General features: G+C 42.4%; 1 protein-coding gene across 1 annotated transcript; it reads right to left on the bottom strand.

Moving 5' to 3' along the window:
- Positions 1–2,645: 2,645 nt before the first annotated feature.
- On the bottom strand, positions 2,646–26,997 carry MBTPS1 (membrane bound transcription factor peptidase, site 1). The gene is made up of 23 exons (XM_030955774.1): positions 26,955–26,997; positions 24,694–25,186; positions 23,342–23,599; positions 22,712–22,915; positions 22,228–22,338; positions 20,886–20,995; positions 20,402–20,518; positions 19,373–19,440; positions 18,719–18,821; positions 17,845–17,996; positions 16,843–17,004; positions 16,178–16,322; positions 14,963–15,151; positions 14,237–14,409; positions 13,494–13,609; positions 11,413–11,569; positions 10,517–10,641; positions 10,037–10,114; positions 8,356–8,496; positions 5,891–6,022; positions 5,250–5,376; positions 4,454–4,584; positions 2,646–3,443 (listed from the first exon to the last, which is right to left on the bottom strand). The coding sequence occupies exons 2-23, from the start codon at positions 24,878–24,880 to the stop codon at positions 3,247–3,249; spliced, it is 3,183 nt and encodes a 1,060-aa protein (XP_030811634.1). The 5' UTR covers positions 24,881–25,186; positions 26,955–26,997; the 3' UTR covers positions 2,646–3,246.

The raw sequence follows: 26,997 nt of genomic DNA, 5'->3' as shown, positions 1-26,997 counted from the left end.
CTGAGCGCGGCCCCTCCGCAGGGCCCCGCGGGGCGGCGCGGGCAGCGCGGGGCTGCGCGGACCCCCCGCCCCCGCGGGGCTGGGGAGGGGGCGCCGGGGGCCCGGCGGGAGGCGGCGGGGGAGGCCCTGGCAGGAGCTCACCCGCGGACAGCCCCGTCCCCCTCACAGCCCGGCGCGGCACCCCGGCCCTCAGAGCGCTCCGACGGAGCACAGCCGCCCAGGACTCGTGCTCTCACTATCCCCGAAATCATCACCACAGGGCTGGGCGGACTGAGGCCACTCTCATCCTGCTGTGTTCACCCAGGCGTGAAACTGCCACCAAGGGGCATTAGGGAGTGCCCCGGGAAGGGTGAAGGAAGGCAGCTGCAGCTCACACCCCTCATAGCTCGCTGGGTGCAGGATGAGGCCAGCACCCCTGTGAGTCTCCCAAACAGCTAAAAGCCCACTGGTGCTTTCCTGCACTGGGAGACTTGGGAGAGGAGCCATCCCATCCCACTGCTTGCTGCACACAGGCAAAGGGGATGCCAGGATTAACAGGATGGGTGACTGATGCTGCAGAGGACTGCACGGAGGAGGCTGCACCCCACAGGAATGAGGCGCCCATTCCCCAATGGGGGACACACAGCAGCTCTGTGCCACTCCTGCCCCATGCCACTGCCCCAGGGCTCAGCACACAGGCCCTGGCCTTGGCTGACGGCCCCTAATGCATTTTTGATTTCCCAAACATGTGCCCTTCTGATCTTGGTAAGACGGATAAAGAGACTTTAATCAGCTGCTAGGAGGAATTATGGATGGCTAATTGTGCCTGCCACCTCCATTACATCTCTGCCGCCTACAGGGCTTATAAACACTTAGAAGGGTCCTTCCAAGCCTTCATTAGCTGCACACCAAAGGCTTCGAAAATAATTGGCCTCTACGGCTTAGAAATTGGCCATTGGGCTGTAAAATACCAGCCACTGGGAAAGGCTCTTAATTCGGACTGGTGCTTTGATACAGCTTGATTCTGGTTTCAAGGCTGCAATGGAGCCCTAATCTCTCATTAGCGCTGTGATGAGGAGCAAGTCTCCTCATTAGCACCGACCTGAGAAGTGGCACCAAAGCTTTCCAGTCTCCCTCTGATGGAAAGAGATGCAGCTAAAACCAGAGAGGTGCAGCTCATCTGCCACACCAACACAGCAGCCCCAGACAGCTTCTTTGCTCAGTGGCTCTGGGCTCCATCCCTTATAATTTCTTCCCTTTCTCCCATTTATCTGGGTGCTCCAGCCCCTGGGCTGCAAGCCATAACCTGAGGGTCCCTGTGGGTTGGCAGCTTTATCTGCTGCTGGGCCCCCGTGGCAGGTGGAAAAAGGGCTGTTAATGTTTTCCACATTATTATCTTTGAAGACTGTTGAAGGTACAAAAATGCAAATGGACAGTCCTTGTTTCATACAAATAAAAACACTCATCACAATTATGCTTTGCTACCTGAAATCCCTTCTGAGGGTTTGCCCTTGGGATTTCACACCTTTACTGATTATTTACAAGCTGGACGAGTTGCACAGCTGCTGCTGGCTGGTCCTGTGATGGTCCTCACCCATATGTCACAGCTGAGATGCTGAAAACCCTCTCCCTATCATTATGGATCTGTGTTCAGAAAGGGAGGAGCAAGAGGCTCCAGCCCCTCTGGGATGGCACAAACAGCCCAGCCCTGGTACCTACCATCTCCTCAGCCCTAACAAGCTTCCACTAACAGCTCCAAAGCAAAAGCTCAGTGCCTTCTCTGCCATGGCGACAGAATGTTGCCTCTCCCAGGGCATCCTCCAGAAGAGAAGTGCTGCAAAAAGGCAACCACTCTTCAAGTTAAGGAAAATTGGTTTGCCCAACCTTTTTTGCAGGACACTCACAAACCCTATCCATGCTCCATGGAGCAAAGTTCTCTGCTGCAGTGCACTTCCCACAGCCCACCCCCATCCCTGCTGGTAGGCCCTAAGAGGATGGGTGCAGCCAGACTGCCCAGCAGGGCTGTCCCTGCCTCCTCCTTCTCCAGCCATGCCCAGAGCTGCCCACAACCTCACCCAGGAACATTCACCAGTGCACACTGCTTACCTGCCCAGGCTGCCATTCCATTCACAAATACAGGCAGGCACCAGCTCCTGGCTCCTAGGAAAAGGTGCTCATCTAGAGCAATGATGAAAGCAGTTGGCAGGGAGAAGCTGACAGCTTCACTAGAAAAGAGAAGCTATTCCAATTATGGCAACATTAACTGGCACTGCACTAACAGGGGAAACTTGTGCCTGCATCCTTATTTAAGCCAGTGACAATTCACAGGCTTTCAAGCAGGACAAACCAAAGGAGACTGGGTTTTCATCTCTGTGACACCACACAGTGTTGTTAGGTGCCATTCCCATGACAGTTTTCTGTACAGCTCTTTGAAAGCTCTCTCCTTATGTGCTGCAGAGTTTTGAAGGTTTCCAGAACTCTGTGCTCACTCAGAGCAAGCACTGTTTGTATGACTGCCCAGTTAGTGCTCCAAAGGAAAGTCTGCAACTTGGGATACCACTGGTAAGGACAAAGATATAGTGGGAAGAGAGGTGACATGAAAATCTTCTCTACCCAGAAATTTGCTCTCTTTGCAAGTGGAAAGAAGAGCCACTTAGCATGCTGTCTTTGCTTCATATAGATAACATATTTATTGAAAAATCTGCTTCACCAACAACGGTGAAATCGTGACCAAAAATTACAAAACATCATGGTAGTTGGCTTTATAAAAATAAACTGCAGGAGTATGCCTCACTGATTTGTACTGGTCTCTCTCAGTCCCTTCTTCCTTTAATGGTGCACATTATACTCTTCAGCATAGAACCATTCTAGAAAATTGCATTCCATCCAAAAAAATGCACTTGTTTTTCCTTAGCAGAGGTCCTTAAAGTGACTTTTCCCCCGCCCTCCCCAACAATAAATATAGAAAATAGCCTCTAAACAAATAAATTTTAGTTTGGTCAGCTTAAAAAAAAGGTCCATTTTCCCCCTCTTGGGATATGTAGTGACTAAGCAGCCATTTCGACAGTATTCAAGTCTTTGGTGGCTTCAGCTGCTTAAAGCTGCAGTTTTATGTACACATGATCAGCTGAGGTTCTTTTTTTCTCTCCACAAACCAAAGACTATGAGATGATGTCAGGTGCACGCTCACTGCACCTCCACTGGGAGCAATCCATGGCCCTGGAAAGCAAGCAGCCACAGGAGGTCATCTTTGGCAAGGCAGAGCTTTCACACTGAAGGTGTCTTTGGTGGATGAACCTGCTGCATCAGTTGCGGCCGCTTCACGCGCGGTTTCCGTCTCTTTGGCCTGCTCTTGGCTTTGTTGATCTGCACCACAAAGAAGGCCAGGACCACCATGGCACCGAGAAAGGCAAAGACAGGAATGGTCTGTCCCACGTCCTGGTTGTACCGGCCCGGCATTATACCTAGAGAGGCAAAGTGGTTTGGAAGGCAGCAGTCACCACGTGAGCCACGATGGCTTTGTGGTGCTAATGCCATCTAGCAGAAGGATCTGCCCCTAACTCTTGTTCAAAGCCCAGGCAGCCATTAATCAGATTACACTTCAGACAGGAAGATTAACAGCTGCAGACTGATTAGTGAAAATCAGATGGGATGCTAACATTACAGGAAAGCACCAGCATTTCCACCTTGACCTATTTGGGCACATGAAAGCATAGCCCAGATTTCCCCTTTAACAACAGTCTTCTGTTTTGCATTAGAGGAGAGATGGAGACACTTGACCATAATCTTACTACTAAGTAATTGCTGTAATTCAAATCCTGATGGAACGAGGAAAGTGATTTCATGCTTGCTTGCTTACTCCAGAGACTGTGCATACAGTGAGGATGAGCTGTAGAAACAAACCCTTCATTTCTACAGGTGTCTCTGGTCTAGCAGCTCAGACTGGGAAAAGAGCACATATGAGGCTTTCCAACTGCTTCCAGCTCAGCCTGCAATGCCAATCTTGTGAAGGAGAGCTGCCCACCTGAAAGCTGTTCTGAGTGCTAGACATAATTTCTTAGGGTAACAGTTTGCCCAAGGCACCATTCTGACAAACTCTTCTGGATTCTGCTTTTGTGCACTCACTGAAGGAATTTTAATTAGCATTGGATATGGTCCCACTGCTCCCAAGGACAGGGGCTGCTGCTGACCCATCTGACTGAACAGCATCCAAACAAACCTCAACTATCAAAATGCACCCACCAAGATCTTCCTCCCAGTATGTCATGCACACTTTCTACTGAACAAACTATTCACATACAAAAAGAATCTTCACCAGACAGCTTTTAATAACACAGCCATACTATTATATGCATGGTTTTCATAGCTGAAAATAAACAGTGGCCTCTCATATGGCTGCACTGTTTTGGATTTTTTCGAAGCTTATGCAAAAAGCAAAACCAAAACAGCAATTTTCAAACCTTTCAATATTTACCTCCAGGAATGTCCCAGGCTCCACTCTCTCCAGGGGACAGTGGTCTCACTTGGGGTCGGTTCTGTCGAAAACTGGGCAGTGCCACTTTATCAAGGTCAATTGACAGTAATTTTTGATGTTTCCAAAGGTTGCTAGAAGAAATTAAAAGACAGAGGTGTCTGCCCATTTACCTCATTAATGCAAGGAATCTTGTAGGAACATATAGAGAAAGTGACAACCTATGTATAACTCACTAGTCTGGACCCAAATGATGACCCGGTCCATTCTTTAGGTTCTGCAGTTTGCAGGCCTCCAAATTTAAATTCAAACATCAAATGGACACAACCTAGAGTAGCAACTATTTACAAACAACTCTCTTTCTTGCACAGAGACTTCCAAAAGTAACCACCAGCAGACAAACAAGGACTGTGTGCTGAGCACTTCCCTTCAAGGGACTGACAAATGGCACAAGAGAAGGCAGCACCAGGAGAGCTGTCCAAGAAGATGCTCCAGAAAACTCTTTCCAAGGCACACAATGACGATGGGTTTCATCAAGACTGTTCACTCGAAGTTGGAATTGCTCAATCACAACAGTGACTTTTGAAGTTATTTTTAAAATCCCTGAGTTTCATAGTGTAGCTATTAGGTGAGTCAGAGTTATTCACTGAAGAGGAATTAATCATTATTTCCTCTTTGCAATCTGGTATTTTTCTAGGAAAAGGCATTACAGCTGTCCCTTTCAAAAGTAGATAGGACAAATTATTTTTCAGCTGAACTCAAAAGTGAGACTTCTTGTATAAGAAAGACATATACTAACCTGGGGGCAGTTTCATTCAAAGGCTGTGGTTTGGCCCAGGACAGGTGAGGACAAGCAGGAAGGGACCGGGGTTTAGGGTCTCCCAAATGAGCCTCGAGCACCTTTGAGTATCGATGCAAATGGTTACCTGCAACTCACAGCAGAGAGAGACTGACTTACCCACAGACAGGCAAGATAGAAGTTACCAACACTGACCCTGAGCCAAACAGTGCTGCTGTAAACCCAGGAGATGTTTACAGTAATAAGGACTCACAGCTAAATATCAGAATTAATCTAAGGGTACCTCACAGTAAGAGTCTGCACCTACCCACAGCAGTTAATCCAAGTTTTTCTGGCAACATGTGAGATAAGACTGAATGCTTTATAATGCTCGGTAGCTAGTAAATAGAATGCCTCCCCTACAGAACCAGGCATCTGAACATTCCTGCTCTATGAAAAGAACATTTTCTTCAGTCTAATCACAACTATATTATCCCAACAAAACCCTGCAATATGTGCTTTCTTCCAATAAAACAGCACAAAGCTGCAGAGCTCACAGCAAACCAACCATGCTGGCACTTAATTCAAGGGATCTGCCCCAGCCTTCCTGCCCTGTGAGTGGCTCAGCCTCGGGCTGTGCGTGGCCATTGAGGCTCTCTCACCTTCCATGCGCTCGGGGAGGGAGGAGCCGGCTCCCGAGGGCGGCCGCTGCCGGTGCTCCGAGTGGCTGAGGCTCGGCGGCATCACCCCGTACGACGTGTACTGCAGCAGGGAGTCCAGCAGCCAGAAGCAATCTGTGGATTTCAAAGCCCCAAGCCCCAAAACAAGATATGCATTATGCCACATTTCAAATGGCTTATCTTTCTGCTAAGAAGGCTTTAATGACATTTAGAATTACAATCCATTTTGCTGGCTCTTGCTTTTCTCCTGACGTTCTAGGCTCACTTTCAGAAAGATGCAACTTTTAACACACACCCCACATTCCCCTGAAACACACAAACACAGCATTAAACTGTTCAGTCTTAAAATATTGTTCCTTGTGTACCAAACCAGGTTCTTTTGGGGAGCAGAACACAAAAAAATAGGTTTTGAATACAGGAATTCCAGGTTGCACAAGGCATCCAAGTTTTGACAAAAATCATGAGGTTCTTCAGTGGAAGCAAAGAAAGTTCTGAGTTTCTGGTATAATTTTTAACAGGGAAATGGAGAACCAACTGGTTTTTTTGAAAGGACAAAATAAATACCTTGCAAAGGAAGAACAAGGTAGTGTTTACAGTGCAAGGATATGACTAACTTGCTTTCTCAAACTTAAAAAATAAACAAACAAACAAAGGAGAAACATTCTGGCTACATCCCAGCTAAAGGTACAAGCATAACCTAGAGCAGCTGAGGTACGGACCAGGCAGGCAATCAACACCACAATACACATGATCATGGTTTATTTTGCACTTCAAAAGCTCATGATCCCTCGCTTTGATTCTCTCCTGAATTATTACTACCTTAATCCAGAGCTACCCCTAAGGAACAAGCACTCCAGCTAGTTCACATCACAACTCTAAAGCTTCCCTTTGCAGGAGCAGGACAATGCCTTATCACCTATTTCCACCACATAGCAAAGTATTTTTCTCAGAACTTCTGCCCCCCTAGGAACAGTTGGCTGGGAATGGGAGTTAATCTTCATAATCCCAGTGTCCCTTAAACCCTCACCTTTGATTTTTCAAAGAGGTCAAACAGATTTTACGGATTTATATTCACAAATGTTAGGAATTTTCCTCAGTTAAAGCCACCGATGTCTCTGCAGGAGACATAGCTCCTGGTTCACAATTTAAAAGCTAATTTTAAAGGATTTCTTTAGAGCATTCCACTCTTTCTTGTTTCAGATGTCACACTGAATTTAAAAGTATGAGGGAGGTCACAGAGTATTATTTTCTATTACTTAATTTAAAGCTATGTATCTTCTCTTTTGTTATGTGCTTTCAATAACCTGCAGCAAGCACTAAAGCACCAATGTGCAGGTGTTAGGGCAACTCACAGGAAGCAACCCAAAGGCAGATAAGAAAAAATCACAGAACTCTTAAAAAACCCCAAAATGTATAGTAGAGAAAGAAATGAGCTACAAATGGAGAGCTCCCTTAGGCAGTAAGTTCCTTTAAACTTAAATAAATTAGGCAAGGGATGGATTGCACCATGTAGTATTTTAAAATATCAGTGACAAAAGCTTAAAAAATTACAGATGTACTTTTCATCACAAAAGGAAAATTCAGTTCTGTTCAGTGGAAATGCAGAAAAAGACTTCACATGTTGGATTATCTTCCTCCCCTCAAACCACAGATCTTCCAGCTTGTGCTTTGCATGTCATGAGAAACCTAAGTAACCTCTTAAAAATTTGCAAACTGCTAGAAAAAATATTTTATAAGAATCAGCCATAGTGTTAGGCAGAGAGCATGGCTTCTCTGGGAGCAACAGAAAACACACACATAACTCACACAACTGCTACCTAGAGCAGCAAACAAATGCCTTGACAACAAGTGGAAGTTCCTACTTTCTGACATGTTTACACCAGCTGGTGTCAAAATAGAATAACCTGAAAGTAATAATGCACAACTGAAACACTGAGCATTACCATAAATCCTCACAGAAAACATTGCAAAGGGAACAAGGCAGGCTGAGGTGCAAACTCAAAAGATAAAACCCACTGTTCTATATAAACATTCTGAAGATGTAACTAGGGAAAAAGTGGAAGGATCTCCTAATGGCCTCTTCACAACTTCAGATGAAGAATGCGTAACTGTTAGTGCCTTCTGCAAACAAAAACACCCCAAAAAATCTAAAAAAAACACAAACCAAACCCTCCTTTCAAAACAGCCCACCCCAAAAATCAGCCCCCAAAGCTTATGGAATAAGTGTGTGTGGTAACAGCTCAATTCATCACAGGGCTACTTAATGTGGGGTGCTCCTTTGCTGTCAATGCACCTCACAGCATTTCAGCAGAGCTCTGCAGAACTGAGATTAAGCCCCTGTAAGGAATATTTAGAGTCCCTAAAACCCATCTGCTGCTGTTGGGGGCTGTGAAAGGCCCAGAGGAGAGCTGTGAGTGCAGGCCAGTGCCCAGGCAGGGCTCACCCACCCTTCTGCCGGTGGCTGTCGTCCAGGCAGTTGGAGTCGCCGTACAGAACAATTCTGCCACCGCCTTCCGAGGGAACTTGGTAAAGCCCCAGAATAGGGACGTGTTCAATTACAGCAGTCTCCTGCTTTAAAACTTCAAGACCTAAAGCAAAGCACAAATAAATTTCAGAGCCTGTAGAGCATCAATATCAATCTACCCATGAAACAACACAGCCTACACTTACAGCTGACACATGCAATAATGCCCAGTACCATGTCACACATTTTTGCAAGAAGTTTTCAAAATCCCCATGATGTTATAATAAAAATGAAACTGCTCCAAGACCCTGATTGTAAAGTTCCCTACAGATAATAAATTTTTTTCTTCTCCACCAAAGAAAGAAAATCCAGGTTGTGTGGTCTTTTTAATCTTCAACAACCTTGAATAAAAAACTCTAGTATCTTTAGCAAAAGGTTTAAAATCAAAACGTTCAGCTCTTTATGTTGTTTCCATCCTTCTGCAGAATTCTACAGAAAGCTGGTTTTAGGTTAAAGTTTTCCTACCTTTCCTTCCTAAAATTATATCCATTAGAAAAAATAAAGACAAATTTCATCTTTGTATTGAAATTTATCCCCTTTACTTGAGACACTGTTTAGACAGCAGAAGCAAACCAGAGAGCTCTTCTGCCTCAGGAATTGCAATGAAAAGGATTCAACAGAAAAGGCAGGTCTAGCAGGCTGCTTGTCAAATTGACACTCTGTCTTCCTCTCTCACACATAAGGAAATACAGAAGTCATTGGCATACAGAGATATTGTCTCTCCTCCAAAAGGCTCACACAGATGAGCTCTACTGTTCCAGAGAATTTCTCCACGAGGTAATTACCTCTGCTAAGTCAAAAATACAATGAACTCACTGATCTCTGGCAGTTGCTGACTTGTATCAGAAGCACTGCATGTGCTTCTGCTCTCACACTCCAACATTCTTCACCCACCTGCACAAACCTGACCTGCAACACCCTAAGAGCTCTGCTCACAGAGCTCCTGCACAGCACTCCCTAAAAGCTCATCAAACACCAGATTTATTTTTTAAACTGCCTGCTGCCATTACAGTTGTGAACTACCCTCTCCCAAATGAAAAGATATTATGATAAAAGAGAATGGAAATGCATAGAGAACAGAGCACTCAAGTCTGAGACCACAGGCATCCTGTATGCATAAAATTTTCCCTTATGAGGGTTTCACTGGTGACATTTTGTCTACTAAAATTTTCCTTATTTATGTCCACAGCTACCACAACACTCATGCTAAATATAGCAATGAAATATGGCAAGGGGATATATTTCAGTAGCATTTGAAACTTACAAGAAATGTGAACCAGTAACACAATTGCAACACAACTCCTCCCCTTCCAGAGACACATGTATACATGTGTGATCATGTTTCCACACAGCAACCACAATACAGGGCTGCCTATAACACTTGGATATTGCATTATTTAATAATTGTATACAGAGTCACACTGCAGCTGCCTGTTAGGCATCAGCTACATGCTCTAGGCAAAGTGAGAAAATGTAAAAATACCTACCCTGTCAATGTGGTTTTGCATTTATTGTTTTTAGACTTTCAGACTTTGCAACTTTGCTTGTGCAGCGACCCCAAAGTTCTCCTGAAAACACGGGAAAAAGGACCAGGAAGGTCATACCTTGATCCTTGAAAGTCTGTGCAATGACGACGCCATCTTCTGGGAACTTGGCAATACTGCACCCTGACGCGTAATTCACTGCAAGACACCACCAAACTGCCGTCAGACCAAAAATGACATTTCCCTCCCTTCCCTACCAACAAGCCCAGCAGAAAACAGTCCCAGGAATACTGCACTGAATTTGCACATTTTGACCAATGTGTGTATTTGCAGAGAAAGCATTGCTAAGCACAGCTTCCACAGGCTCACCTTTACACACTTTCCAAATCTTTCAATTTAGGAGTTTTTTTTAACTGAAAAGCTAAATCAAATACCATGAAAAAGTCTACAAAGGAAGAAATAATTTAAGAAATCATTTACGAGACTCTTTTCACTGAATCTGAGCAGTTCCTTTGACTCTTGCTCAAGCTCAAACTTGCAGAAAACCATTTCCCAAACACCCCAGGGTAGCCTGTGTAGGCAATGGACTCCAGTACTCACTTTCATGACTTGCCAAGGTAAAATCTCCTTCATACAGCCCATCACTAAAGGCCATATTCCAGACAGAAAGCAGATCATTGAGAGCTGGTATATTAGCACCTCCAGTATCAGGCATCCACCACTGCCTGTAAAAAATGCAGTGTAATACTGTTTATTAGTATACAGAATATACTCCTAGAGTTTGGACAACAGAAAGTCACATGTCCTCCTGCATACAGACTTTTCCAAAGGCATTTAAATAATGAAATACATCTTAAAGCCTTCTTTAACTCCATGGGCATCTGAGCAGCTGTCTCTAAAAACACTGCTTTTGAGTTAAAGTTAAAAAATACTGATGCAAAAGTTCGCAGTACATTTCAGCTGCATGAAAAACTTCAATTTACTAGAAAGAAATTCAGTCTTATGCTCTCTGTTTGGCTAAGCTGAAGTAAAAATGACAGTCATATACCTTGTTTCTCATATTTATAAAGAAGAAAAATGTGAGATATTTTTTCTTTATATGCAATATAGCCATGCAGTAATTTCAGTAACAGGTACATGACCTGGTGATAATCTTACAATGCACTCTTTTTTTCTATTCTGCTCCCCTAAAGTAAAAACATGCTTGTTTTCATTTGTTGGTCTCGTCTCTAATTTCTTATTTCTCTTCATTGTAAATGTTTTTCTTGGCATTAAAAGTAGAATATAATGCCAAAGAGGCCTCCACAATCACGATAAAATGGGCAGCTATGCTCCTTAAGCTGCAGCCTAAGGTCAGTTCTGCTACTTAAGGTAGCACTTTCTTACAGGTAACATCCAAATGCTGAAGTACTGTGCATCACATTTGGGATTTTTTGGGTAATATGTACAATTCTACAGCATTTTATTTGCCAAAGCACTTGGAAATAAGTCAGTACCTTGTGTTTTCATCATAAAACTTGACTTTTCTCATCACAGATGTGTTGTACCAGTCACTAAAGACTACCAGTGAAAGTCCATTATCAACATCCCTCCTCAACTTGGTGATCTCTTCAGGGAAATACTCTTCCTCACTGTCCACCATCAGCAGAGTCCCTGTGTGTAAAAGCAGAAACAGGAGTTCTCCAGGCTGGTCATTGTGATGTTACCACTGTTCACACAACCCACACAGAAGCCAACACAAGTGCACATTTTCACATTATCTGGTCCATGTGCCCCGCTCTGGCAGTTCACCTAATAAAGTCATATTTAAGGATGGTAAATACAAGACAAACATATCCCAAAATTAGTTTGGCAGCACAGGAAGTTTTTAGGGTGTTCCTTATGAGTCCTGCTTGTGTGGTCTCAAGAACTGAATGCCCCCATGTGTCAGGTGTGTGTTCTGCAGTTTGGTGTCACCCAAACGCTCCATAAACTGAGCCAAACTGCGGCACAGCTGGACAATGAGGGGATTCACCACTGATCCAAACTGGAGTGCTAATGCAGATGCAGCCTGGCCAAGAGGTTTTTCACTGCTCCAGCTCTAACAGCACTCCCCTCACTACTGCAGACTGGCAGCCAGGTAGGCAGCAATTGCTCTGAAATGTGGTTTGATTCACCCCTTGAAAACTACAGCTGCATTCTGGTAGGCTTGACTAAAGTGCCACTGCCACTTTCACACAACCCTCTCTCACTCCTGCTAACAAGGAAGCACAACCTTCCCTGTATTACTGAAAAAAACACAACTAGAAAAATACACTTTGATTCCCTAAAAACATGCTGATGCTTTTAGACTGCTTCTAAATATCAGCCAATTTGCTTCTTCACTTTCTGATCGCCCAGAAAGGTGGTGAAATTTCCATCCTCAGAGACAACACAAATCTTGACAGGATGATACCCTGAGCAATGTGATACACCACTGTGAGCCCCATGTCTCACGGTTCCTTGCAACCAAGCCAATTCCACAAGTCCAGGCAGTCTGCATTTGGAAAGCCTTCTGATAAAGATCCTGTAGAAATGGGACAGAGTGTACCCTCACCAAGTGTGAAAACAATACCAGCTAGGGACAAGTGGCACATGGACCACGGATCATTGAGTTTTATTCCCCTCACTTCTTCTTCAGGAAATATGAAAGCCCAACAAACTACAATCAAATGAGGAACAACACAACGGTGAATCAGGGGAGAGAGAAGTCCCCTAAGCTCTCTATCAATTATAAAACTAGTGCTCTCAGAAAAAACACTATTTTGTTACTTTTTAAAGGGCTAACATTTATATATCCATGTGTACTTCCACTGAACTACAAAAGCAGTGGTGAGATATTTACTTAAGAATCAAGATAAACAAAAGATTGCTACTGGCAACAGCTCCAGAACTGGCAAACTCAGGAGAATGCACCCTCACCTTACAGTGCACTGAAAAACAGCCCAGCCCAAAACAGAAGAGGGGTTTTGGAGCATGCCATGGTTAAACAAGGGGCATATGGAAGCAGAAAAGAGCACAGACAGCTTGCTCTGTCCCCTGCCTGGCCAAGCTACCCCATTTCCTTCCTGATGAACAAACCAGATACTGTTTAGCTATCACATATGGCTGGATGAACACTTTATCCACTCTTTTATCTAATCAAAGATCACTGAACATAAAAAAAGAACCAGGATGGACACCTTTGATTTTATTCTGTTAAACAGGTCATGCTTCATTTTGACTGTGCCAAACTTTTTTGGCAAATACAGTTCTGCCTTTGTGGGACTGAATACTGAGGAGCTTTTAACCCAATCAGAGGCTGGCTTTCCCTCTCTTTTTTCATGGTAAGGACAGAGAACTGCATTAATTCTACTAAACTCCCAAGCAAGCTTCCCCAGCAATACTCCACACAACTAAATATCAGCACATAAATAATAAATACTCCCAATGCCAAAACATTTTTCTATTACCACTAGAATTTTTATTTGTACCCTCAACACATTTTTGGTCTTCCAAAAAAAGGTCATTTCAGAAAAAGTTAACAGTATGGAGAACAAGGCAATTAACTCATGCTTACCATACTGACTTGCATCAAAACATGTAAATGGGGAACCAAGAACCTCAACAAAGTACCCCATGCTCCTGAGGTGCTGATACATGTCCCTGAAGTTTGTATGGATATGGTCACCATTCCTTAGAAAAAGAAAAGTGTTGAAGACATTTAGATCTGGCATGTAGAAATCTGATTTCCACCTTTTTGATTTTCTGAAATCCTGTCCACCTGCCACCTCTGCCTACCCCCAGAAGCTTTCCAAAAGCTTCTGTCCTGGTCACTGACCCAATTAATCCTCTCTGAGATACTGTTGCATGACTTTTTCTATGGATGCTGACCTTTCATAGATGGAGCAGGGAAGCAAAGTCTTTCCCTGCTTTGAAGACAGTCTCCCTTAAGAGACAAGGGGTCTCTTCTTGTCTTTTGAATTGTCAAGTTTGTTTGGTAAGTGAATGCTGAAGCAGTTTATAAAGTGTCCCCTTTAACTTCCTGTGAGAAATTAGGTCAGAATAGAAAAGCCAAACAAAAATCTCAGTAACTTAAATCAGCATTTTAAAAGCTTTTCATTTCACATGAATAAAACCACAGAGCTGAAAAAACAATCCTGCACCAAAAGCATAGAGTCCAAGTGCTTTACATGGAGTTCTTACAAAAGATAATCCCATGCCCCTCTGAAAAAGGCCAGAGCCACAGCATTCAGTAGAGATATCCCATATCATTAACACACAATCAAGAAATACTGATTTAATAGAACCTGAGATAAATACCAATCTAATGGATCATTCTTCATCCTCAAATTATCCCTGGGGAAGTATCCTGGTGGATAACGGAGGTTATGGTACTGATCCCAGAGGACTCGTTTGCTACGAGGTGGAGTAGGAATGATCTTCACTTTTATTGGAAGCTTCACTGTTGAGGTCTGCTCTGCACCATTCTTAGACTGAAGGACAGAACAAATTGCAGTGAAATCCTTTCTCCCCACAGCAATCAGTTCACCATGGATTGTAAAAGACCAAAAAACTGGAGGTACCAAATCGACTTTTTGTCACCGGTACCAGCTCCAGGGACAAAGAGATTATTTTGCCCTAAACTGCTGAAGCATTTTTTTCTGCACTCAACAGTTTGCAGTTATGCTCCAAACTTAACATATGTTACAACTGTGATCTGGTTCAATTGTTCAAAATCTTTAAAGCTTCTCAGGAACAATTAAGCATGGTTCAGGCATGCTTTTTCAAAATACATTACTTAAAATCCACAATAAACAAATGAAATTATGATGTTGGTCCCAAAGAGAAGTTTCCCAATTCTAAATTATATGCAATTTGCTCTCAATTATAAAGAACATTATTTGTACTCTTTAATTTCCTGACCCAAATTTAACTTACGCTTCAAATGACAGGGCTAGAGCAAGACCTTAAAACCACGGTATTTGTGTATCAGAAAGGAGTTTAGATAACTCTTCACCCAGAAAATCCAAAACGTACAGAACTTACTTCATTTTCTGCAGGGGATGATACTGTGATCATAACATGACCCTGAGCAATGCCTTCCCAAGATGCTGCTTTCTTGGCTACAGAGATGGAAATTGCCAAGTATCCAGACCAAGGCCACAAGACAGGGGAATAGGAGAAAGCCACTTCGATGTTATCCCCATTTTGGGGCAGATAGGGCTGCCAGTCTGGCTGTGAAATGAGAATACAGAACACTGGTAACACAGTATTTGCAATCACTACTTTTTGCACACATAACCCTTTTCTTCTGCATGAAGTAAAAATATTAGCTCTTCTGAAGATTATATCAAATATAAAATGCCCTCCAAGCCCAAAAGTTTGGTGTTGTGTCAGTGAATCAGCCCAATTTTGACAGCATCAATGACCCAGAGCAGAGGCTTTTCAGAGGCAGGACTGTGAGAAGGTGCCCAAGCAAACCTGCTGTAACATTCTGAGATCATGTGCAAACATTTATTGGTGAGAGAACAAAATTTCCCTTGGATTACAAGGCCAGCTAGCAGCGGAACAGACACAGGCCAATTGCATCAGCTGTGTGTATTACCATAAGCTAATGACCTCCAGTGCCCTTTAATGTAAACTTGAGTCTAAAACAAACCTCAGGAGTCACACTAAAATGTTAAAATTAGGCTCATTTGCATTGGCTGGAGTTACAGGACAAGTGTCTTTTTTAACTTTTTTAACAATTCTCAAATCTATTCTACATTTACACTTAATTTAAACCTCCCTAGCCAGCCAACACGCTCAATATCACGGGTGTGAAAGAACAGGTTTGGCAGCAGAGCCGGATTAAACTGATACATTCATATAGCCCTGACCCATGGAAAAGACTTAATTTAGTGTCAGCATTCTTCACTGAGATCAATAATGTTCCAAGATGAAAAAAAAATTAAGAAGGTCTGTCCAGAAGATTTTAAATGCTATAAGAGAATACAAAGAAATCTTTAAGTACATCTTCATTCAAACTGTTTTGCAAAGATAAAATGTTACACGCCCTGAAACCAACGCATTGCTTGAAAACTTGTAGACAGCTCATGTTGACAAATCCTCCAATGAGGGTGCACCCTTTAATCAAATATTTTGCATCTCTTGCTCCCAGCAGTGAGGTTTGTTATGAGAAGCTCATAGCTAAAATAGTTATTTTCTGGGAAGGTTTTAGCAACACTACCAGTCAGAATTTGGAACAATGTTAATACTTACCTTGTCTACAACTCTCCCAGTGACTCCCATGCCATTAAGGATAGTAACATTAACAATAGTTGGCATCCCTCCATAATATATGGGCTGAGAACAATAGGGCCACATGTAGGGGCATTCAGTCAAATCAATATAGCTTGGACTCAAACTACAGCAGGATAGAGGAGGGAAAATTTAAAAAGGAAAAAATTAACAATAAACAGAAGAACAATACATGCCACTACACATAACTACGAAAAAGTTTCAGATAAACCATGCCACTCATAGTTTACCAAGCTCTCATCTCACTTAAATATGCCCCAAAATCTTCTTCCCTTCCTATTTTTTATTTTAAGTTTTGTGGAAAGATTTTCATACATAAAAAAGGAAACAGTTCAGGGAGAAGGTCCTTATTCTCAGAAGTTAAAATTTAAGTACTTTTCCACTGTGTCCTTACATTACCATAACGTCTAAGGCTGTAAGAGAAAAGGATCTTTCCCTACACTGCTGCATGACTTTTCATGCATTCTCTGGTCAAAATCCATACTTGAGATTATGCAAGATCTGTGCAAGTCCTCGCTGTTGCACAAGCACAGATTGCTCAACTGAGCTACACATGCACCACCTGCTCTCTTAAACAAAAGAGCAAATTCTATTGTACCACTGATTAATTAAGGATTAAAATTAACCTGGCCTGTGGTTTATAGCTGTTGAGGATCTGATAAGCTCTTAGAAGATCCAATTTGCCATGTCCTTGTTCAAACATGTTGACTCCAGGAAGTCTCCGTGCTGATGCAATAAGGGCCTGCTTCATACTTGCTGGATTCACCATTTCACGCTTCTGAACTGTGCTGAAACAGAAATAAATAACCACAAAATCAGTTTGCTGTAACATTCTCTGTTCATATTTGTTCTATTATTGCTTGACTTCTCATTATACAAATGTATAAGAGGGGCAAGTTTCTGATATATTTCTCTTTAAAGCTAATAATACATGAATTTTTCTCCTTACAATGTGCTCCAGGACCAGCAGTCATTACAACCAGGGCAATATCTTTATATGCTAAATAAAATACCTGTCTTCTGAGGGGAAAAAATACCTCTGTTGTTCAAACAAAACCACACCATTTTTTGGGGGAAATATGATGGTGACTTTGAATTTTTTGCATGTTTCTCAAATAAAGGTTTGTCTCATCCCTATGGAGTAGCTATGACAAACACAGGGTATGAACTTGCAGTTGTCACTTTCAAATTCTTCACTGTGCAACAGGTGACTTACGCAACAGGATAATGGCCATAAAAAACCCCTGCATTCTATAAAATTTACAAGTACATAGAAAATTACCTACTAAAAGGTGCCTACTTTGAGCAGCTGCTCTTTTACAACAGCTGACAGAAGGGCAGCAATTCCAAATTCTTAAAAAATGTGACAAAACTATCTGATAGTACTGCTCTCCCTAACTATATTCTCAAAGACCTAACTATTATTCAAAACAGTTCTCAATTTTTTTCATGAAACATAGAGGTAGCCAGATAAGGTAATGTCTCAAGCAGAACAACAGTGATTTTATTCTCCAAGTTTGTTTTCCTACATGTAAACACAACGTAGTTTTATTTGATAGATTCTTTTATAGAGAATTTTATGACCCTACTGATGGGTATCTTCCTAGAGATTCTTATATAAGACTTACCTCACTAAGAGAGTGACAGCACCTGCCACCACGGGAGATGCCACGCTTGTCCCAGAGAGGGAGCGGCAGCCACCTTTCATACCAGACCCTCTCACTCCAGAGCCATAAGTAACAATATCAGGCTTCACTCTGCCATAACCTCCAGGCAGCTCCTGTGAAACGAAACAAAAGGATTATTGCCCTAATGTAAAATGAACACTGATGGCTTCATTTGGGCATTTAAACTAACTGTAGGTCATTCTGAAGTAAAATTAGCAACCAAATTATCTGAGGTTCAGCATCACAGAATAGCAACTAAGCCAAAGAAGGACTCAAGCTGTTCAGGACATGTTCCCAACTTCTCAAGGTTAGGCTCATCAGCATTTCTGCTAAGCAGAAAACCACTGACCAAATGAGAACCACACTGATTATTGGCTACACAAACAGAAGCTTGTGACAGCCCCCTCGATCAAGATCGCTGTACAAGCACATCTGAACCATGTGTGCAGCAAGCACCCCCTCAGCTCCACAGGCAGGTAAGTGCCATTTCACATGAAGCACCTGGAAATCCCAGGATTTTTCAACTAAAGGACAAGAACAGGCCTTCATGTTCACAGATTTAACCACACAGACAAGTCTTCACCATCAATCAAAAGGAAGTGGATGTTTTATAAATTCATCAAAAATGTCAATAGTAGTCAGGACTAACATGAGAAACTCTAAAAAGAACATTAAGCTTCTTGCTTAAAGACTTACAATTTCTAACTACTCTGATCTCTGAAGAAATATTTTCTCCAACACACATCTACACAGGATTGCCCACTCAGAAAAGATTCCCCTTCCAAGGCCCTTATTTTGGCTGCAAATGTGAGCAGCCACCATGAAAATATCTTACCCAAGTGGTCATTCCCCTAGATGAAAAGCGAGCTATATTATCCTCAAAGTCAATGCCACCTACTCCAATCACATCCATCTGGTCAGCAGGATTATTCAGAGTCCTAGAATAAGTTGGGAGATAGGAATATAAAAAAATTAAAACAATACACAAAAAACCAAGATAGAGTCATAAGTTTATGCTGGTAACAGAAGTGCTGCCATCAGATTTTTGTCACATACTTCACAGGCGACAGCAACTTATCAGGCAGTTACAAACTCAGTAACTATCAAACCACATACCTTGAAGACAAAACAAAATCTATTTTTAGGCATTTATTTTAGACATACACCACAAATTGTTCTGGGTTGATCCTTTCTATATTCCTTAAGTCCAAGATCAGTACCCAAAGCTGTCTGCTCACACTAAGAGAGAAGTGTCAGTTGGAAGCACTGCTATTCTTATTTTGCTGACCTTCCACTGTTTCAAAGTAAAGCATTTAGTTAAGTACTTAACAAAATGCAAGTAATAAGGACAGGGAAAAGAGTTTAACTTGAGTCACTTTCTAAGATTAGAGAGAAAAAAAGGAGAGAAAACTTCCTGACCAAGCACAACTACTCCCAAACCCACAGAACGCCACAGCCAGCTCCCTTTGAAGCGGTGGCTGACACTCACCCATATAAAGGGCCGTCGTTGCCAATAGCAGAGACCATGATGACATTGTTGGCAGTCAGCTCCCAAACCTACAAAAACCAGTGTTTACAATAAGGCTCTGCCACCAAAAAAGAGACTTTTCTAACAGACATAATCTCTTTCTGAGCCTTATAAGATACATCTCACTGTATACCCAGTACTAAGCTCTGAACTTTCCTAAGATGATTTTAGCAATAATCCAGCCCTGACAGTAACACTGCTGACAGAATCTTCTTACACCAAAGGAAAAACTCTTGTCTGTAACAAAGCACTGTAGATGACAAAGTCAAGTAGTTATTATGAATCCCCTCCAGTAGTGCTCTGGGGAGTACACTGAAGTCACTGTCAAATTAAATTTCAATGCAGCTTTTTTAAAAAAAAAAAAAAAAAACAAGGAATAATTTATACACTTCAAACTCCTTAACTGGCCTTTACAAAGAACAACTATATCCTTTAGTTGAAAAGTGAATTCACTTAATGCTTTTGTAGGCCAGGCCAAACATTCAGGGAACTATGACATTTACAAAGACAAAAAACTAATTCCATCTTAACCTGAACCAAATCTCTTGGCACATAGCTGAATCAACTGCCTGCACTTTTTACTTATTTGTTCTTAAATTCACTGAAATAATATCATAGATATTTTTTAACATGAAATAAATTAACCATGCAGAGATTAAAAAAAAAACAACCCAAGAGTGGATTTTAGTTAAGTGTCTCATATTAAAGGTTCTTTTAATTGTCTGCTTGGGAGTAATTTTCTAGCATATTATCAAGCATTTTGTTAAAGGGCATTTTCCATAACTCTGTGAACATCTGGATTGTGCTTGGGGTTTGTTTAACTCATTCCTTATACATATTCCTAAAAGCCTGTACACTGTACAAAATTTCTGTCACACAAATGAAACACAGAATCTGTCAGCAGGACCAGACACAAACAAGTAACTCTGCAAGTCCAGCATTTGTGTGAGAGATACAAACATTATGCCCACTTCATTTCCTCATACTAACTTTGTCAACAAACGGATGATCCATGAAGTCTGGCCCACCAATACTTAGATTCAGTACATCTATCTTCTTTAAAATTGCATAATTAAAAGCATCCAGAAACCAAGATGTATATGAGACCTATATAAGAAAGAGGGGAAAAGGTTACTATTAAAAAAAATCTGATTTCATGAAAATGCAGACTTTAGACAGAGAGTAAAGTCTAAAGTAAAGCACAAAACTGACAATGGTCTTAAATTTCTAGCACTCACTACACTTGAGTGACTGCTCCATTATACAGGTAAGACTTCCATATGCTATTTCTGAAAAACATACCAGATTTGGAAACTGACAGAAATCTTGCAGCAAGTCTTTTATAAATAGAAACCTGTATCCTTTCCACTTATCAATGTCTACATTTATAAGTGCATGTAATACTTCCAAAGGAAAGGATAATTACAGCATTAACCTGAAAAGGCAGGAATTGAAACACATGTAAAATAGCTACCTGATTATTGGTGAACACTCTGAAAATGTGCAGTTCAGCATTTGGAGCAAATCCCTGGCATTCCCTCATGCTGGCTATCACGCCTGCTACAAAAGTCCCATGGCCTAAACCTATCAGCATGAGAAGGAAACAAAATAAGACATCAGAACACAAAGAATTCCATTGCAAAGAATTTTTACCACTGAACATCACCTATAGCAAAAATCACATAAATTTAACAGACTTTACAACAAACCACAAGTGCTGGGTTCAGTCCTAGTCTTTCTGAACCATATTTTGCTATCAGGTCCAGTGGGGACAGAATTTGCAGCACATTGTAGCCAGACAACCAGTTGATGAAACTTGGGTGATTAATTGTCCAGTCCATCCACTCCTGGTTGCTACCAATGAAATCATGACAAAAACAGTATTTTGGAAAATGCAGCTCATTTCAAAGTCAATGCATTTTAATGCAGACTTCTTAAAGGACTTTTATCCTGAGTCTGCAGTAACCAAATTTTGTTAAGCATGACCAAAGAGACAAAAAAACACTTTCTTCTCCTCTCCTCAAAAAAATACTTTAGCTTTTGCTTTACTGGACTGCCCACATTACATTTTTGTACTCCAAATCTGCCTGTCCAGCAACCCTCTGGGCACAGAACTTACACAAAGAGCTATCCAAAAGCAGGTGCTGCAATGTAAAGCAATTACTGTGTAAACAAAACTATGGAGATGCACACAAGACTGAGCAATACAAGCATCTACCTTGAACTCTAGGGAGATTCAATGGCCAGCTGACTCACTGACCCAAACTGTATGAAGTTAATCTGTGAAAGCACACGGTCAGGGCAAGTCAACATACAAAAAAGGAACACAAACATAGCGTAGAAAATAAGAGGTTCAGTTATATAGAATAGAAAAACTTTACAGGAAGGTGCCAAACTCTGATCAGTTTAGGACTACACAGTAAGGAAGGAAAATGCTGTCCCCCATCAGTATGGAAATATGTACCACTGTGAAACAGCAACATGAAAAGGAGTAGGAAAGAAAACACCTTTGTTGGGTTTGCTCTAAATGCCACCTTCTCTGGCAATGTATTCACAGGTGCACAGTAACTTTTTGCCCTGACATTTTTCAACAGCTATGATGAAATGTCACATATGACTCCAAGGACACTTATGCACCACCCTTTTGAAACCTTAATAGGCCCTGGTGAATTTGGTATGAGTACAAAGTGCCTGGCACACTGCAAAATTAAGCTTTAAATATCAAGATACACAGTTTTAACAGATGTTAGCAGCACAGCAGCAAGCACAAAACACACCAATGTCAGGAAGAGCTGGAAAACTGCACAGTAACTCACCATCATCCAAGGTTCTCTCATTAGTCCAGTTTGTTCTCTCCTTTACATTTTTGAAATGTGGATGTTTCTCACTCAGACCAGTGTCAAACACTGCTACTCTCACACCAGCACCTATTAAGAGAAAACATTGCTTTTTCTGATTCAGCTCCATAGCAAATCTATTTTATCAAGTTAAAAGAGAACTTTTGTTTAATGTAGTAAGCAATTTACAATTCAAGTCAACTATAGGTAATAAATAAAGTCATATTCCAACTCAGAAATTCAGTCAAAGATCATAAACATGACCAACTTCCCCTAAGTAAAATACACACAAACAAACAAGCACTCCATAAATATACAATGCATTCCAAACCAAATTATTTCTTAATCTTTGCAATCTGGCAGCCAGTGAGAGGTTAAAACACACGAGTCAATTAGCCTCTCCTTACACTTCACTTGTTTTTCCAAGAAGGTTATTGTTCTCAGGCAAGAAGCAAAAGCATACCTGTGTAACCCATCTGCCAGAGGACATCTGCCTGCAAGGTCTGAGCGACCTGGCGAGGGATGGCTCTGAGCAGGCGCCTGCTCGAGTGCCGGCCCGTGGCGTGCCAGAAGCCAGAGCCCAAAGAAAGACTTGCTCTTCTCAAGGGCCGTGATGACTGCCACTTCTGAGTCCACCTGGTCTCATTGCAGTGCAGTACTGGATCAGCTGTGTACAATTAGGATGAAGAAAATTTAAAACAGCACAAGGAAAACCATCATAGAATTGATTCTTACGCCAACTTGAGGGATTGTATTGCTACAACAAAAGTTTTAGAATATTGAGAATCTAATTTCTCTAATCAAAATCAGTAAAAGCTGCTGGATTATCTACTATGGATACAGAGGTCCCTGGTCTCAGGTAAGTGACTGCTGCAGAAGAAATGTTTCTATGTTGCAGATGGAAATACAGCATGCTTCAGCAAACATGTGACAAGACCCTTGCAATTTTATAACCAAAAGAATAGATTTCTGTTAATTAAAGAAAAACTGCAGGGCACTCCCCATTTGTGTAATGCTAAGCTGATGGTCTGAAATAAGCTTAAGAACACTTTTCCAAAGCAGATCCCATGCAGGCACAGAGAAAATAACTTACACTCTGAATACTTGAGTGACCGAAAGACCTTTCTCTGAGGTGTGACACGCTTGATGTTCGGATGATCTTCCAGTGTGAGCACTCCGTCCTTCTGCTTCTCGTTGATCTGAATAACTTCAAAGTCGCTCGGATAGTCACTGGCCGGGTTGTTGCGAGGTACAATCCTCCAGTTCTCAATGTCACCACTTTTTAATGCACTTGAAATGAATTTACTTCGAGCTTTAGCTGTGAAGTATCCATTAAAAGCCACAATATACTCTGGAACAAGAGCACAACTTTATCAGAACTGGTGTTTAAGCAGCTTATGCATGAATTCAGACACTGCAAGTCTGAATTTTTCTTTACTTAGAACAAATAATCACAATTTGAGGCCCTTTCTGCTGCTTTTACAAGTCTGCAATTTATTTCTGCACTGTGTAAAGGGGCGGGGTGTTGGAAACATAAGAAATAGGATAAAAGCCTTTGAAAGGAAGGTGGAATTGTAAATATCAGGGAAAGGCAAAATGACATGAGAGGAGCAGGGGTGAGGGAACAGATTTATTGTTACAAACTGATATGCCAATTCAGTGTGCTTCTTGATAGGTATGGTTTAAAGACTCTACATGGTACTGAGCTTTAGTGCAAATTACTGACATCAACTATGACAACCTCAGAAAACAAAGCTGGACTCAACAGCCCAGTCCCTGATCTGCACCAGTGACTTGTCAGAGGCTCAGCTCCAGCTCACACCACCACACTGACTGTGTTGAGGCTGACGCCAGCTGTGCACAGGAATGTCACTTCTGTCACCCTCCTGCAGGCACCCAGGCACAGCACAGCTCCACTGCAGGTTCCTGAGGCAGCACAGGATGCAGGGTCAAGGTGTCCTACTGCTGTCCTCTGCCATCCCAGCTGCAGCATCTGCCTCTCTCTGCCTTTCACCTGCTCCCTTCATTATTATCTGCCATTCTTCCATGCAAGTATCACTTCCAAACTTTAACAAATCCACAGAGACTTCTTGCTTTTCTCTCCCCTTCAAGGCCCATCTGTGTGGTTACATTTTATTAAAGAGCCTCAAGCATACTATTGTCCAGGTCAAAACAAAAAGCTACTAAACACACCACTCCTGCCCATCCGAGCCTTCCCACTCCATTTGCACTTTTAAAATCCTCTGGATTTCCCTCTCCCCTCTTATTGGAACACTAAACAAAGAACCTTTGGAAAAGCGTTCCTCTTTTCAAATATAGAGAATTTAACAGATGATGTGCTTCTACAGAAACCCTGAGTGTTACAATTGCACAAACACCACAAATCACTACCATACACATGAACATGACATGGATTTTTTTTTTTACTGCTTAACTGTTTCTTACCATGCTCCACGACTGTCGAAGTGAACTCCACTTTCAAAGTAAGACGAGAACATCCAGGACACACGTGAGCCTCATGAGAGGAATTCCCTGCTCTGGTACCAAAGTGTTTTTTGCCACAGAGCAAAATAACAAACAGAACAAGCCAGATGTTTGCAAACTTCATGGTCATAGAAGAAAATGGTTTCATTCCAAAAATTCCATATATTCAAATCACAATTTTCTTCTTTATAAACTAGTTCATTTCTGTTTCAGCAAACGTTGCTTTCACTGTGCTGATCAACTGGATATTCTGAAAGCTGGATCCAAAATAAGTAGAGATTTCATGGTCTTTTCAGGTCAAGCCAGGTGAACAGGCTCATTTCTTTCTCCGCTTCTTCTCCATGTTGCATTCAATGATTCAGTCACTCAGGATGTGGCAGCTGAGTCCTGTACTCCATTTCTGATGGCAAAGTTAACTCCCTAGAAGAATTAGCAAAGCTGATTGCAAGGCAACCTGTAAGGCAGGGCAATACAGAAAATAATTAGATGCATTAATATTTTGTGCTACTGTATAGTCTGAAAACCAGGGAAAAAAGGCATCTTTGGTAGTTTGTTTTAGAAGTAATAGGGAAAAAAGTTCCTCATATTTCACTTACAATTTTTCACCAACACTGAAGTTTTTCCCTTGTTCAGAGCAGAGCACATGTGAAACACTTGGGTGTTAACCTCACAAGAGAACAGGCAACATTGACCACCAAACTCAACCACTTCATGTAAGTGGAGCAAAGAGCTAAAAATTACATCCAAATCCCATGGCAGGGAAAAAGTGCAAAATAAAATACTAATGTGACAAAAGTGTCCATGGACACTTTAAGAAGCATGCTTTTTCCCCAATCAGAAATCAAAAATTTCCCAATCTATTTGCCAAAACATGGCAAATAGAAATAATGCACAGAACTTCATTTTACACAAGGCAAATCAGATTCAAAGTCTATGCCAAAGCCAGGTAAGAACAAAAGATACCAGAAGAGGCAAAGCTGCAGTGACTATGCTTGAAAATCGACATGAAAAAAGTCTTTCAAAATTTGCTTGAGCAAGGGTGTGTGTGCTACTGAAAACACGGGCACCTGAGGAAATAAGAGCTGATAACAGCATGTGAAGTTGAGGGATGGTGTTGAAAGTGTTTCCACATGGAGGCACAGCCTCTCCCCATTATGTTCCAAAGTGCATAACACACTCAAGAAGAATTGCAACACTAGTATTCTTCTGAACTCCAAACACTCAACCAGCAACTGAGAGATACAAGGCCATTAAAAGACAATAAAAGAGAAACATTTATGTCTGGTTTGTCACATCACCTGGGGAAGCAAAACAGAACTGTATATTGCAGCTGTGACCAGGACTGGAACACAGGGGCCTTATTAGGGGATTCACAGGATTTGGGGGAATGATGGGCTGACCTCACAACAGATGAATCGAGTCTGAATGCAACAGCTGTTACTTCATTTTCATTTAACTTTATTCAGCATTATCAAGTATTTCTTTATAATAGAGACAGAAATTACCTCTATCTTTATTTGACTGACAACACGATGACAGACTGGGAACTGCCTGTGAGCAGTTATAAAGTTTTCCTCTCAATCCTAACTCAACATAGCTACAGTGCACTGACTTCTGGCCTTGGCTAAGCTCTGCCTGCCTTATCACTTCATTGGTTAATAACCCCTATAGCAATAAAATAAAACAACCACACAAATGAGCAAAATAAACACCCTTGTGGCTAATAACAGGTTGTATGTAAGCCCGATAACGAAGTACGATGGCTAGCAAGAGTCAAGGAGCAGCACGCCCAGAGGTTTGTTCTGTTTAACACCCACACCGTGAGGGTAGGACGGGACTCGCAGTTGCCAACCTGCCCCTGCCGAGGCCAGGCCCCCCATCCATCCATCCCGCGGGCTGGGCACGCCGCACGGATCCCCGGCTGCAGCGCAGCAGCACCGTCCCGTCCTGGCAGCACTGCCAGTACCACAGCGAGCCCGGGCCCGGTACCGTCCGGCCGCACTAAAGCCGCAGTGAGCGCGGCCAGGCACCGTGAGGGGCAGCGCCGCCGCTCCCGGCCCGGCCAGGGCGGAGGTGAAGTGACAGCCGGTGGGGAGCGCCCCACGCCGCGGCGGCGGGCGAGGCCGCCCCGGAGACGAGGTGCAGCGAGCGCCGCCCCGCCCGCGCCCCAGAGCCTGAGGGACCCGTGGGCTCCCGGCCGGTCCCGCCCGCCCCGTGCTCACCGCGCCGCCGCCGCCGCCCGGCCCGCCGCCATCTTGAGCGCTG

The sequence above is a fragment of the Camarhynchus parvulus genome, chromosome 11 (genome assembly GCF_901933205.1).
Source record: "Camarhynchus parvulus chromosome 11, STF_HiC, whole genome shotgun sequence".
Lineage (NCBI taxonomy): Eukaryota > Metazoa > Chordata > Aves > Passeriformes > Thraupidae > Camarhynchus > Camarhynchus parvulus.
The sequence above is the reverse complement of the archived record's forward strand: the minus strand, read 5'-3'. Positions and strand labels throughout refer to the sequence as shown.

Bases quoted from the DNA above. Each gene is read 5' to 3' on its own strand.
- MBTPS1 (XM_030955774.1), bottom strand. From the start codon at position 24,880: ATGAAACCATTTTCTTCTATGACCATGAAGTTTGCAAACATCTGGCTT. The intron at 17,005-17,844 runs GTAAGTCTTATA...TTTCTGTTTCAG, and splicing joins GCTGTCACTCTCTTAGTGAG to CACAGTTCAGAAGCGTGAAA. The intron at 10,115-10,516 runs GTGAGTACTGGA...GGTGTCTTGCAG, and splicing joins TACCTTGGCAAGTCATGAAA to TGAATTACGCGTCAGGGTGC.